Below are 14,058 nucleotides of genomic sequence, written 5' to 3' on the forward strand. Positions count from 1 at the left end.
ATGATGAGCCTACAAAAGAAAACATTTGAGCACTTATCTGTATTATTAACACAGCAGACTTGTAGACTGAAGCTTGACATGGAAAACAAATGCAACCTAACATTGGTGGAACTTAAAAGCCAAGTAGCAAAGCATTCTGTGTTATAGGACTTCCCAGACATTCAGTATTTACATATAATGCATTTGCACTTTATACTCGATGACCACCCATCAGCAGTGACATTGTTAGCACAACTGGACAGCACAGTAAGCCAACCCTGAGCTGCACTCCAGCAAACCCATTCATTGTCAAAGTACAACATAGATTGGTTTAAATATTCACACAATTGTTTTTCAAAACGTTTTATTGCATTATATTTGGTACCTTATGTTTGACAAAGGAAATTACATCTGTAACTGCAGGAATAAGAAGCTGGTCTGTTATTGAAAAAAAATCTTGGGCCCCTTAAAAGTTACAAAGTCTTGGGCTTGCCTGAAACAACTGAGCAAGAAATATATTCTTAGAAATGTAGGGCTTCAAGTATTACAAACCTGTGACACTGTGGAAAAGTTCCAGAGGTATCTAAACTGCAGCACTTTAATTTTTTTTTTCTGCATAACGTGAACAAGGCCTGCTGAGGTTTTAATCTATTAGTCTCTTGATCAGTCAAAATGGTAGTCAGGAGTTTTCCTCTTTGCAACTTCAAGCCATAGTATGTTCTCATTTTGTTTTCACTCTACGTGAAAAATGCATGCGATCTTTCTAATTGGTGCCACATCACAGTGCATAATTTTATTTGGTTCTTGCATTACAGTTTTAAAAAGTTTGGCCAACCTAAGCCGATAGGTTCATTTCAAGAACAGCAATGTTGATTCTCCCCTCCCCACCCTAGGTTTAATTCCAAGAGAGACCGTTTTTAACTGGTTCCTTCAGGTAAAAACTGTGGTGCAAGAACACCAAACTGATCGTGTACAGTGAATTTCAGAGACACAACAAGCTTATTGAACACACTATGTTTCTTAATTCTGCTTGATATCCGTATGTCCAAGCACCCCCAACATAACACGTATGTTGCAGGTTTCTCTGTATATTCTGATTCACATTGCATACTTCCTATGGACACAATCATCCCCCGTATCAAAATCAGTCAGATGCTAAAGCCCCATCAACTTTGTGCTCAGTGAAAGAATCCAGTGCTAAAACAGCAGTTTTGCTGTCTGAGATAACAGTAATCTCACAAGACAAATTTAAAGTTAATATTTCTGCCACACACCTGCTCTGAGGGCTACACACTTCCAGGTCTCATATAAATTAGCTTAAAAACATGGGTGGGTAGGTAAGGAGAAGGGTTGTTTATTTTTTCCTTTTTTTTTTTTTCAATTTTAGCAGCTTTTAATTTTTAAGAAACCGAACAACCTATAACCAGTAATATGTTAGATATTTTATATATATACTTTGTCAGCAGGATAAAAAAAAAGTAAAACTATTCAAAGGCAACGGGGTTTTTTCCTTCTGTTCTTTGTGTAAGTTAGAACAATTCAGCAGGTGCGTGACAAAAATATTATACACCAGATATGGTCCAACGTCATTTTTTTCCAATAAAGTTGTTCATATTTCATTGGCCAGTTCTTCAGGTTCTGCAGAACTATCTCCATTAACTGTGATCTTCATATCCTCTTCATATCCAGGGGGCATGAAAGCCAAAGCATAAGGGAAAAGCTTATGACAATTTGCTCTGTAAGTTTCAGATGCTTCTTTACAGTCTCCAAGGCTACCGTCACATAAAGCTTCTAATACTTCCATACAAGTCTAATTAAAGAGAAAAATGAAGTGTTATGTTTTTTTAAACATTCAGCTGAACACTCACAAACCATAAATACAATGCTACAAAGCAAAAAAACTTCTATTGTCTACAGGTTTCAAACAGCAGTTTTGCTGAGACAAGAATAACCCCACAAAACAAATTTAAAATAGTGTTTCTGCCACAAACCTGCTGTAAGGGCCACACACCTCCTTTGAACATCAAATGACATTTAAACTAAACAGAGCATGGAATACCAGTGAACTCTGTTTTGAAATAATGCCGTTTAAAAAGGGATCTAAAGCACAGTTAGAAATCTTGATTGCAAAATGAAAACCCTAATTTGTCACTTGTTTCTTATTTTCCTAAAAAAATGTTATTGTTGCTAGCTGGCAACCAAGAACCCCATCAGTCTTAGGACACACTGACCATATCAGCAATACGTAACTCTGAATCAAATCAAATTATTCTGATATTACCACATCTTTCACATATATGCAGTTTCCTGTCCATTTTTGTTCACAATTTAGAAGAGGAAAAAGAGGATTCCCTGTGGATTTCTTTTCAGCTTGCATTCCAAACATGAGAAACCAACTCACTGCGCTCCACTAAAGCCTGGCAGCATTTAACACCCACCCATAGCTGTGTGCAGGCATTAGCTTAGCAAGACAGTCTTTTCCTGCTCCTCTTGACATTTAGTAGAGCTTTTATTTCTTCTGTGTACTGAGATTAACTGCTCTGTCCTCCTGCTGTAGGGTTATGGAGTTGCCCTCAATGACCCCTTTTCCTCACATTTGCTCTTTGCAACACAGGCATCCACAGAAGGTGAAATGTATCTGGTTTTATGCCTGCAGCATGCTCCAAGACAGCTGGTCTTTATTAAAATGTAATACATTTGATCTCTTTGCACATAAAAATGCCTTTCAACAAACACCTAGACTCCTTCAGATTCTCCATTTTTAGGGCACTTCCAACTTCCCATCTTGAAGTTCAATGTACGTCCAACTCTTAAAATTTATGTTGGCACCAAAAATGCTTAATTTCAACACTTTCAGTTTTATCACAATGCAGGGTACAGGATGTTTATGCACTACTGAGCTGGTAAAAGCTTCTTCTAGTCCTACCAAATTAGCACCTCCAAAACAACCAAGCATTTTTGGTTACACTTAATCCTTCCCCAGACCAATTCCCAGAATCGCACTCCTAGGCAACAACCAGCAAATAGAAGGCAAATTAATTTTTGTTTTCTAAATCTATTGATAATCTAGATTAAGATCTTTGAGACCACTCAAACAGTAAGAAAAAACCCCAACCTAAAAACCAACACCCAAACAAGACAACTTTATGAAAAATGCTATAATACAGACTTAGGATATAAAAGACATGAGTTTGTGTCCCATACCACCACAACAGCTGGAACACAGAAAGGATCTGAATCTTTAACATTCCAAGCAACTCTATAAATCAAGGCAAATTGTCCTGTATTGTCTCTTTCCCCCCACTGTCTGGTCCAAAAATTCTGCTGTGAACTTAAAATCCTTCATAATTAAAGTTTTGTTGAATCCAGTGTATTTCCTAAGAGATGTTTTTTTAAAATTCCAATTTTTTTCCACAAAATAATTTTGAAGTAACATTTACCAAGTTTACTTGCAATAGATCTAAAAAACTGAGTACACAGACTACTGTAAATTGCAAGTAATTCCCACAGCTTGCAGAATGTTGACTATGGAAAGCCTTCCCAGAGTCTGGGCCACTTCTTTTCTTGTGAAATTGCCTGTGTGACAGCCAAAGCTCAGACCAACTACTATCTTTTCTTTTGCCTGTGGCAATAACATGGTTTCTGCTGCTACACTCATATTTTCACAAAACTAAATTAATTTAAATGTGCAAAAAGGATATTTAATATTTCAGTTCAGATGAACCTGACAACCCTTTCTCTCACAACTCAACCTCCTTACCCATAAGGCACAGCAATGATTTCAGCTTCTTCTTACCTCCAAAATTTGCTTAAAGCTTCCACAGATACAAGAGAAGTTGTTTACAATTTATAAATATGTTACCTGAAGATTTCTGTTAATAAGGGATTCATCCAGGGTCATTGCCAGCTCCACTGCCCTTTTCTGACTGGAAGGATCTAAATAGTACATCATTTTGGCAGCTACAGGAGGAAAAATAAGACTCATTACCCAGTGGATGACCAAAACCATCTCATACACAAACATAAAAATAGAGGTGGTATGAGTAAAAGGGGGGACTAAACTCTCCAGCAGTAGTTCAAAATGGAACCAGCTTGGAGCATAAAGCTCAATACCTAAGCAGACAGAAGGGAAGTGCCAAACAAAGCATTAAAGGAAACATTCAGCACACATTAGAAACAATAGGGCAGAGAGGTCCCAACATTTGATTTCAGCCTCAAAAAGAGAAAATTAAAGATGATCACAGAAAACCTGGCAATCATGTTGTCAGAAAAACACAAATAGAGAAGAAAAACACTCCTGAGTGAAGCAGTGATTGTTACATCACTGGGGCTGATACTGAGATACCACTGCCAGAGAAGCACAGAAAATGCAGAAGTATGGCAGAACAAGAAAAAAGACAAAATACCTGATAACCTATGTGGCAGTGAGTCATAGTTCCTTTTAAGGAAAGCTTCATTGAAGTTCTTTGGATTAGTTGCTCCAAAAAGCCGATTCATTTCTTGGTTTAACACTGTTCTAACAGCATCAGGCAGATCCTTACTTTCAGATACTGTTGGAAAAAAGAATTTAATTGAGGTGAGCATGGATAATCACAATAAAATATGCTTTATGTTATTTATTTTAGTATTTTTCATGTTTAAATTATTAATGTAATTGGAAAGTATCTCAAAGGAAGATGCATGACATTTGAAAAGGTGGATGTGGTTGGAAGAAGCTTAACTGTGGCAATCTTCTGATGCTTAGAAAAAGCCAAAGCTTTTTTACACTTATACACTCTCCCTCTTACTAATTAAAACCCATTAGGCTCAAAGGTTAATGCCATACAAATCTGTTCTCAAACGTGTCTTGTCTGTAGCCCCCATCCGAAAGGGTGACTTCTGGGGCATGGGAAGGGAGAGAATCCTTCCAACTTTTATCAGCAAGGACAGAATTCTAAGCTCTCTCCTTGCACGCTGTCACAGGCTGTCAGCAGAAAAGCCACATTCCTCACTCTGCAGCTTCCATTTCTTTGCTGTCTCACTCTTCCAGGCTTCACATAATGCTCACAAGTCTTAAAAATTCTTAGTAGTACTGGAATGACTCCTAAATCCAGATGCAGTCATAATAAACATGCTTAATTTTAGCATAAATCAGTTGTTTAAAAAGCTTTCTAATACATGCATTAAATATTTTTAATTAATTTTGCTAAAAATCAATGAGTGTGTGCAGGTTTGACATCACCTGGAAGTGTGCACAGATGAAATCCTACCAAACATACGTACCACTGCTGAAGAGATGAATCATACACTCGTGAAGCCAAGGATGACTAGAATCAATAGCAAAGGCTCTCTTCACAGACTGAAGCATCAGAAGGAATTTCTCTGGAAAAAAAATTGTTGAGAAATGTTCAAAAACCTGTGGTAGGAACTCGCTGCACTGTGTTACAGAAGTATTTAGAGTTTGAAATTAGAATGATGAGGAGAATTTACAGCTGAGTGTACTGCAAAAGCTATTTTTAATAACATGCATCTATTTAACCAGTGAATTAAGTGGATCATCACCAAATGTTCAAACTTTGGTTTTTCACAGACTGCTCATTGCTGGGGTGTTGGTCCAGTGAAAAGCTGTGTGTCGTGACAGGGATGGACTCCTCAGACCTCATCAGTAATTGCTGCTTAAGTTCCAATATACACCTTTATGATTCACAAATTGCTTGCTTTCATTAAGTTTTCTCACCTACCTTTTCGAAAATAAATCTCAAAGGCAAAAAGATGAGTCTCTATTTTGTTCTTCACTAAATTCTTCAGGGGTGTTAAAAATTTAATGGCTTCTTCCAAAGGTGCTTCAACCTACAGATTCAAGGATGTGACACACAACTAAGTCAAAAGTTCAAACCTAGTAACTGCAACAACAAAAATCAACTATTGCTGAGTCACATCACAGTTATTCTCCTAAGGCAGTGCACAAGATGCTCAGAACCTCTTCTGTTACAAATTTCCCAATTTTCATTCAATACTAATGTCTAAACACAGACTAAAAAGTCCAAAATATTTGCTTTATGGTGGCTACAAATCACATTTTGCTATAGAGACACAAGTAATTTCCTTCTATCACACACCAGCAGTGAACACAGCTGGAGCTGAACCTGCACAGAAAAGGGCAGTGTAGCTGCCCACACCAACCTACACATGTGGGCCTGAGATGATGGTAAACGACTGATAAATGCTCATGACATTCTGCTCATGTGAACTTCAGACAGGCTCCTGAAAGCTGCAAGGTCATGGTGACAGTCCCAGCCAAAATACCAACAGCAAGCTGCAAGTAATTAGATGTTGATCAAAGTCTCCTGGTCTTAGCTAGTGTAATCCAGTAAATGGACAGCTTTCACGCAAATTAATTCTGTGCAAGGGTTTTAACAGACATATCTTGCACATAGAGGTTTGGGATTACTCAAACAAGAATTGTCTGTTGCCCTTCATATTTTTCTTATGAACAGAAACTCCTCTCTAAGAAGCAGATAGAAATTTTGTTGTGTGGCAATAACAACTTAGCAATGTTGAGGTAATACACTTCATTGCAAATAATTTGAGTTGAAGACAGCAATGGACACCTTCCTGCTAAACGTAACTACAGTACCTGTCAAAAAAACACTTGCATCACTTCTATGTGCTGCTGATTTTACATAGACACTGTGCACATGAAGTATTTGGAAACTATGAAACTCCATTTCAAAGCTATGCCTTTAGTGCCAAAGCCACGTACCCAAACAAGTGCAGGGGCAGCCATTTCAGGAAAACTACTTGCAAGTGACCAACTATGTCAAAAATGGTCTTTTGGCACCAACTGTGTTTGGAAGTGTCTGTATCATGACTGTGATACTTTATATTATATTGATAGCTATGTATTAAAGACAACTAGATTCCAAAGGAAGGCATTATACAGCTGCAACTATTCCTTATAATCTTGGGGGCTGCCTTGATTTTTCAGGGCTATCCCCATGACATCCCTCTACTACAGAACTCTATTTCAATACATGCTGTTGCATTTCAGTCTTAACTTCACTCCAATTAGTTCTGCTTCTTGCAACCAGTGAACTAAACAGTGAAAATACCAACAATATTCTTCAATAATATATTACTTAACTAGTCAAGTTTAAATCACTTGTTTCCTGGCTACAGAGTGAAGTTCACTGACTCAACTTTCAAGTACCCCCTCAAGAGCAAATACTACTCATTTTAGAATAAATAGTATGACTATAGATCCAGAATACTGGATCTGTAAAGACTTGCAATCCATACCACTATTGCTATAAATGAATTCTTCCAGTCTCTATGCTATTCTCATCTTTCACACACATTTTTTGAGTGTTTTCCTGCTCCTTCCAGGTGTAACTTTTGCTAAAAGTAGAGTCTTCTGGGTCACCTCCCTTTTATATTTCTCTATGGTACCTAATCCAGATCTCTAAATCCATCTCTGTCTAGTCTACTATTAACTACTACAGCTTCTTTATTCCTTTTTTCCCCCCATTCAAAACATACACCAACAAATCCTGTTAAAGCATTCAGTGCCTCAATGTCTCCTCTTTCACAGGCTGACTATGCAAACAAAAGCATTTTAGGGGACATAAGAGTGAATGATAATCACCTTACACACAGGATAGAAAGACTTCCATACGACCAACTAGAAATGGGGTATAATCAACAAGTTAATGCAGTAGACACATGGAGATAATTCCAGCTGTAGCAAGTATTTATGACTTCAATTACTGCCTTTGAGAACTAGGCACAAAAGCTGTGATTTCCGCACTACTGACATTGTATCTAACAAATTAGCCCTAGAAAGGAATTATTTTTAAAATGCTGCCTGTAAAGAGATGCCATACCAAAAAAGTAAGTTATCGGAATAGCTTTTAGGTTTTATGTGCTGTTTTCTAGAAATTCCTAAGACTTTATTATTACATTAGTAAGCACCTTTGCCAGTTTCTCAGGGATAAGTTCCTCTTTCGGGCCTCCAATTTCTTCATCATCATCATCTTTCTTCTTTTTCTGATTCCTCTGTTGCTTCTCCTTTTCAGCATTTTTCTTCTCCTCCTCCAGCTGTGCTTTCTTCTGGGCTCTTCTCTGCTTATTTCGTAGCTTCTTTAGCTCCTTGTCAGACATATTTGCTGTACACAAAGGACAAAACCACACAACACTGATGTCTAATATTTACAGCATCAACCAGTTGTCAGACAACATCATCTTCTTTCAACTGCATCTACCAACAAGCATTGCTGTCATTACCTTTTTAAGAGCTTATTTACTCTGGATAGATTATTTTATAGCCTGGGTTCCTGCTTCATAATTCACAAGTTCCTTAGTGGAATCACGGGGTAGGAATTAGAATATTAGTATAATGAGATGAAAAATATTAAAATTTGACAAATTCCTCTTGAAGGATTCTCTAACCTCTATTTGTACCATTTGAGGTGCCCCAAGCCATAACTACTTAAGTTGCTCTCAAATCAGAGATAAGGGACAAAATAAATTGACAATTTAAGCATTATTTTTACATCAGAAACAAGAGATAGTAAAATTTAAATTGCTACCTAGTGAAATTTCTGCACACTGATAAAATTCTTAGCTGCCAAGCACATCTGCTTCAATCTGCTATTCCATGGACCATGAGAATTCAGGTTTCTGCAGCCACTCCATAACACAAACATTGACTTAAAGAGTTTCAAACTCACGCTACAAACCCATCACTGTTTTACAATAACCAGAATAAAAACATACATTAGTTTAACTCCAGCAGAACATCTACTTTAACATGCAGTCCAAACTGCAATTTGCATATTTTGAGTTGTGTATAACTCTGGCATTGGCTACTACAGTTGACAATTACAACAAATGCTAGACCTTCCTAAAATGTCCACTAATTAGCAAAAGTGCATGATTAATAAATCCTGAGAGTTGAATACCTGTATCAGCCTCATGTTCCTTATTTTCATCTGTTAAGGGATTATCATGAAGTTTCAAATAGATCTCTATGGCAATTCGTGCTGCTTTGAAGTAGAAGGGATGTTGTCGAAGCACATCTTCTAGTTTTAACAAGTCCACGTAAGACCTAAGGGTGATCTTCCTCATACAGTAAGTGTGGAAGTCAAACTGGTCATCCGTGATTTCTACAAAATGCTAATGTAACGTAACATAACATTATTTTGCAAGTACTAACAATCAGATACTAACATGGACTTTCAAAATAATAATGTAGCAAAAGCCTGCAGTTTGACAAATACAACCTATTACAAATGTTAACAAAACCCTCCAAAAATAAAGTCATGGTGAAAAGGACAGAAAGCATCTTAGCCCAGAACCAAAATACACCCCATTTCACTGTCTCTTAACAGTAACTACCTCTGAGAATTTGCAGTTTAAAGGACAAAGGTTCTATATTCATTTTACTTAAAGAGCATTTGAAGAGTTTTTCTTCTATGAACTGTTCTAGGTTTTTTTCATTCAAAAGTGTAATTTTAACTTCCATTAAATACCATGGCAATGAATTCCACACTTAAATCAGACATGGTGTAAGTACTTCCTTTTGTTCAAGCTCTGCTTTCCTCACCAAGATGTCCCTTTTTGTTTGAGCAGTGAAAAATATTCTCCTCTTGAACTTCTCCACGTACTTATGATCTCATATAACTTCATCCTAACTTCATAACTACCCTAACTTCATCCTAACTATCCTTATTTCTACTCTATTCTTTGTCAGGATAGAAGAGTAAGCATGACAAGGTAATTGCAGGCTCTTCCTTTGGAAGAGTGTGTTTTTAAGGAGGTGTGACACTCAGATGTAAACAGTCTGACAGATTCAAATAATGGAAAGTACTACTGCTCTAGTTTTAATTCCTCACATGTCCTTTTGACTGCTGCTCCACACCGGCACAGAAGTTTTTGCAGCACTATCTATAATGATTTCAGGATTTCTTTCCTGAGCAGCAGTAATTATTTTAAGACCTTTTACTACTCTTACTACATAGGCAGAGAATTTGTCACTGACTACACTGTTGAACATTGTATTTCATGGGCCACTTTATATTTAGCACTGAGACAGTGCAGGTGTTGTCCTTGCACTATTCAGTCTGCTTCTGTGATCTATGAAACAATGGAGACTAGAGAGATGCCTTAGCAATCTCCATGATAAACTTTCTTGCAGAAGTTGATTATTTGCTCCTACTCTGTTTTCCCAGCCACAAATCAGCTATTAAATCCGTAAGATCAACTTCCCTACTTTTTCTGAAGCAGCTTAGATCTTTTATAGTGTGAAGTATGATGTTTCTGAAAACCAGAACACTATCAACACTATCAACTAGACTGCCCCCTTGGCATAACTCGCACCTCTAAACGATTTAAGAGGCACTGCTTTCTCTTACAAAAGCTTTGTTGATGGCAATTCAACATAATTGCTTATTTTTGAACTTTACTACACCTTCAACCAATCAATCCAATAAATAAATCAACCATAGTGACTTAAATCCTTAGAAATAGTTTCTTGGGAGGCCTAAGTTCATTTGCTGATCTCTTCTGGTACCCAAGACAATTTATGAGACTAATAGTTTGTTACACAAAAGAATCTTATGCTAATTTATTTCAAGCATTTGTGCAAACACAACATGGGCCTGGCAAATAAAAAAATGGTTTGGGTTGGAAGGGACCTTAAAGGTCATCTGTTTCCAACCCTCTGCCATGGGCAGGGACGCCTTTCACTAGACCAGGTTACTTTGATCAATTTACATCACTTTTTTCTAACCAGAGGATATTCGAGAGCTGAATCCTCCAGGAAGAAGAGCAACAGTGATGGAATCTCCTAACACCTCTGTATTCACAAAGAGGCACAGCTTCCTATTAAGTTCTGCTCTTTCAGCACTTCTTTTACATCCTCAGCTGTCTGGTCTTTTTTCTAGACTTTAATGTGCTTTAAAAATACCAAACCCATACTTGCTTCTTTTTAAAGTTGTGTGTCCAAAATTTGTTGTTTACCTCACTATGGATCTGGATTTCATGTGCAAGCATTCCCCCTTTTAAATAACATTTCTACTTAAAGAAGTCTTTGTTTTTCCAATAGCTTCTTTTAAACTGTAGGTTTGGCTTTTTTTTTTAAGGAGAGGATACTTAATATTTTTGTTTATTTTAACATTTATTGTCTATCTCTAAAACAGTGCCTTAATAGTAAATGACATCTGTCCTTTAAGTTAAGGATGGGCTTGTCAGCTCATCCACTTATTTTTGAATTTAAAGTACACATACTCTTAGTTTGTGTCTAGATATCCATTTCGTATGTACACTGCCAAAACTAAGATTATTTTTGACAGTTTTCTATTCTCGTCTGGATCTTTAAGCAACTTTATAAAACATCTTCATAAAACACAGTTTACAAAGATATTTTTAGGTGGAAATGTAACTACATCAACTTGCCAGTAACCAGCATGAAATGAAATCACTCCGGAAGCTACATGAAATGCACCCCTAGTGCTCAGAAAAGTAACATATCAGCAGAGTAAACTTAAACAAGTGTTTTCCAACCCAGGCAGTTAAGCTGGATACATACTCTCTCAATTTCATGGCATTTCTTAAGTGCTTCTCCAAATTTGTTCATTGCCTTGTAGGCTTGCGCACATTCTGTCTGAAACCACATGCACTGCATTTCATTCAGGTTCTCCACTGCTGAGGTTCCTTCCTAAGAGCAAAAACAGCGTTATACAAAAAATACATCTCCTTGGATTTGTCAGCTGCTATTTCCTTTAACTAGTTCTAATTAAAAGCACAAATAAAGAAAAAGAATGCTAAATCTCAGAACTGGAGTCTTGAAAGTTGGAAATGACACAGTTAAGACTGACTTGCTCTGTTCATTAATTTAAAAAAAAAAGTAAATCTTTGTTACACCTATTGGAAGAGTCAGAAAGACAATGAAGAGCCAGGCAACGACCATTTCACTGTGACAGTTCCTCATCTTTAGGTTAGAAGAGACCTTCAATCAGTGTTTTTAATACTGTGAGCACACAAATAACATATTTGGCATGGAAACAATGGCAGAAAAGTTCTAGCCCATGGCAAGACACTGACACCTTCAGGACATCCTGCAGGATTGTTTTTTCCCTCAACTAAAACTTCCATCTCTGTCTTCCAGAGAACTCCTGATTGAGCCAAGCATCCTCAGAGGAGTAGTAGTAGATTATTTCCCATACAATCGGTACTAGAGAGGAGTAGCATGGCAAAAGGAATATTGTTAACTTTGACACCAGCTAGATCAAAAAAGGGCATTACAGTTGTCTTTCAAATCTGGTATTTATACACACTTGCACAGATCCATAGAGCTTAGCAATAAAAGAGAAAGGCAGTGTTCAAAACAGCCTGATTTAGGCAACCAAAAATGAGGAAAAAAAGTGTCAGTTCCATTTTCATTATGCTTAACCTAGGTCTCCGCTAACTTTGGGGGTTTTTTAATTAAGAAGTCTGTATTTGAGCACAAGATATAAGATCAAATGGAGATGTAGCTCTTTAGAATCTTATTTATCATAAAACTACACTTTTTAAGTTCAGGTTTGGGTATGAGTCCTTTTTAACGTCAGCTTAGAGCTGCTTAAGGCATTGAGGGAGGTCAAACTAACCTAAATTCGTAGTGGGTTTGCATTAAAACCCCCACATAAAGCATATAAACCAGAACTTCCCACCCCTCTGCCTGCACATAGCCTCCATCTCACAAAATCCTTCTGATTTCCTTTATAAGCACTGCTCCCCCTCCTCTCTGTTCAACCTACCTTACAGTTTAGGTTTCTCCTGCTCTTCGGGAGAGGAGAAAATGGGACAAACAAACAGGAAAGACTTTGCTTTTGTGGGTAGATCCCAACAGTGTGTTGCCTGTCTCCCACAGACAACAAACTACAGTGCCAGTATTCTGAAACTACCATTTGACAAATAATCTGGAAACACTTCACTGAGCTGTTTTGTCTTTCAGTTATGAAATAATAACAAAGTAGTAAATTTAAACAAGTAACTAACCTGAGTGACCATCAAACCTAACAAAATGGAGTTACCGCAGGGACAAGAAGTGATGCATTAAATTATGCAATTTCCATAACACAAACTTTTCCTACCAGATAACTGGTTGTATGTAAGCACATGGAAAAATAAAAGAAAAAAGGTGTAACATGCAGCTTTCCTTCATCACTGATGCACAAGGATTTGGGGATGAAAGTTTGTTCACACAAGGAAGACAGCTCACAAAGTCTCTCAGCTGTTAGCCACACAAAAATTATGTTCCAAGAGATGTCTGAATTCTCTAACTTACTCCTATTAGAAGAAAGAGACACAAGCAACTTTCCCAAGTCTTTCAAGTATCCTACAGAATCAACATTAAACTGAAAGATTATTGTGCGAAAATTATTCTCTCAGAAGCTCTCTCTAAAACAGGCATTTTTCCTACCTGGCCAAAAAACCCAAATCCAAGCTTTAGAGTTTTCACTTAATATGATGGAATCATCCTTATCCAAGAATAATTCAAACCCTGCTATGGACTACCATAACTGAAGCAAGCAACCATAGTTGCTCTGAAACAGAACTCAAATATGATAGAAAGGTGAGGGCAAAGTTAAAACAAAAAGTTATTCCACAAGGGATTAGGCCCACATTATTCCAAAGACCCCTAGATAAGCACAACAAACCCGTGTAAACTTAGAACACATTTCTTCTGCTTCTTTAATGGAGTTTGCTTTCAACATATATTTTGCACATTTGGAGTTGATAAATCTGTCTGCTGTGTCCAAAGCCTGAGCCTCATCCATCCACCTTGCAGCTTCTTTAATATTTCCAGCATGCTAAAGAGACAGAAATTTAAGTCAGATTCAGTAATTATAAAACACACATGTTTTATCTACTCATTCCTTGATATAATTAGTTTATTTTTTTAGACTTTTTAAAAACAAATAGCTTTCTTCAAAAGCAATAGATCTTTAAAGAAAAAAAGCAGTTGAACACCTTTCCTCGTTATGCAATTACTGGTCTTTTAGCACCGAACGTTTTTTCTTAAAATGCTTAAAGAACCACTTGAGATAATCCCATTCA

General features: G+C 37.1%; 1 protein-coding gene across 1 annotated transcript in view; it reads right to left on the reverse strand.

Annotated features, from left to right (window-relative positions):
* Window positions 1-326: 326 nt before the first annotated feature.
* The window catches only part of NAA15 (N-alpha-acetyltransferase 15, NatA auxiliary subunit), a 36,269-nt gene continuing 22,537 nt past the window's right edge, over window positions 327-14,058 (reverse strand). The window contains exons 12-20 of the mRNA XM_085057644.1: window positions 13,659-13,811; window positions 11,546-11,674; window positions 8,919-9,132; window positions 7,930-8,123; window positions 5,700-5,808; window positions 5,242-5,340; window positions 4,386-4,529; window positions 3,842-3,939; window positions 327-1,789 (exon numbers count right to left, since the gene is read on the reverse strand). Of these exons, the coding sequence (XP_084913770.1) occupies window positions 1,589-1,789; window positions 3,842-3,939; window positions 4,386-4,529; window positions 5,242-5,340; window positions 5,700-5,808; window positions 7,930-8,123; window positions 8,919-9,132; window positions 11,546-11,674; window positions 13,659-13,811 (1,341 nt within the window). The 3' untranslated portion in view covers window positions 327-1,588. The remainder of the gene's footprint in view (window positions 1,790-3,841; window positions 3,940-4,385; window positions 4,530-5,241; window positions 5,341-5,699; window positions 5,809-7,929; window positions 8,124-8,918; window positions 9,133-11,545; window positions 11,675-13,658; window positions 13,812-14,058) is intronic.

The sequence above is a fragment of the Lichenostomus cassidix genome, chromosome 4, assembly GCF_008360975.1.
Source record: "Lichenostomus cassidix isolate B80296 chromosome 4, HeHo_3.0, whole genome shotgun sequence".
In the NCBI taxonomy this organism is placed as follows: Eukaryota; Metazoa; Chordata; class Aves; order Passeriformes; family Meliphagidae; genus Lichenostomus; species Lichenostomus cassidix.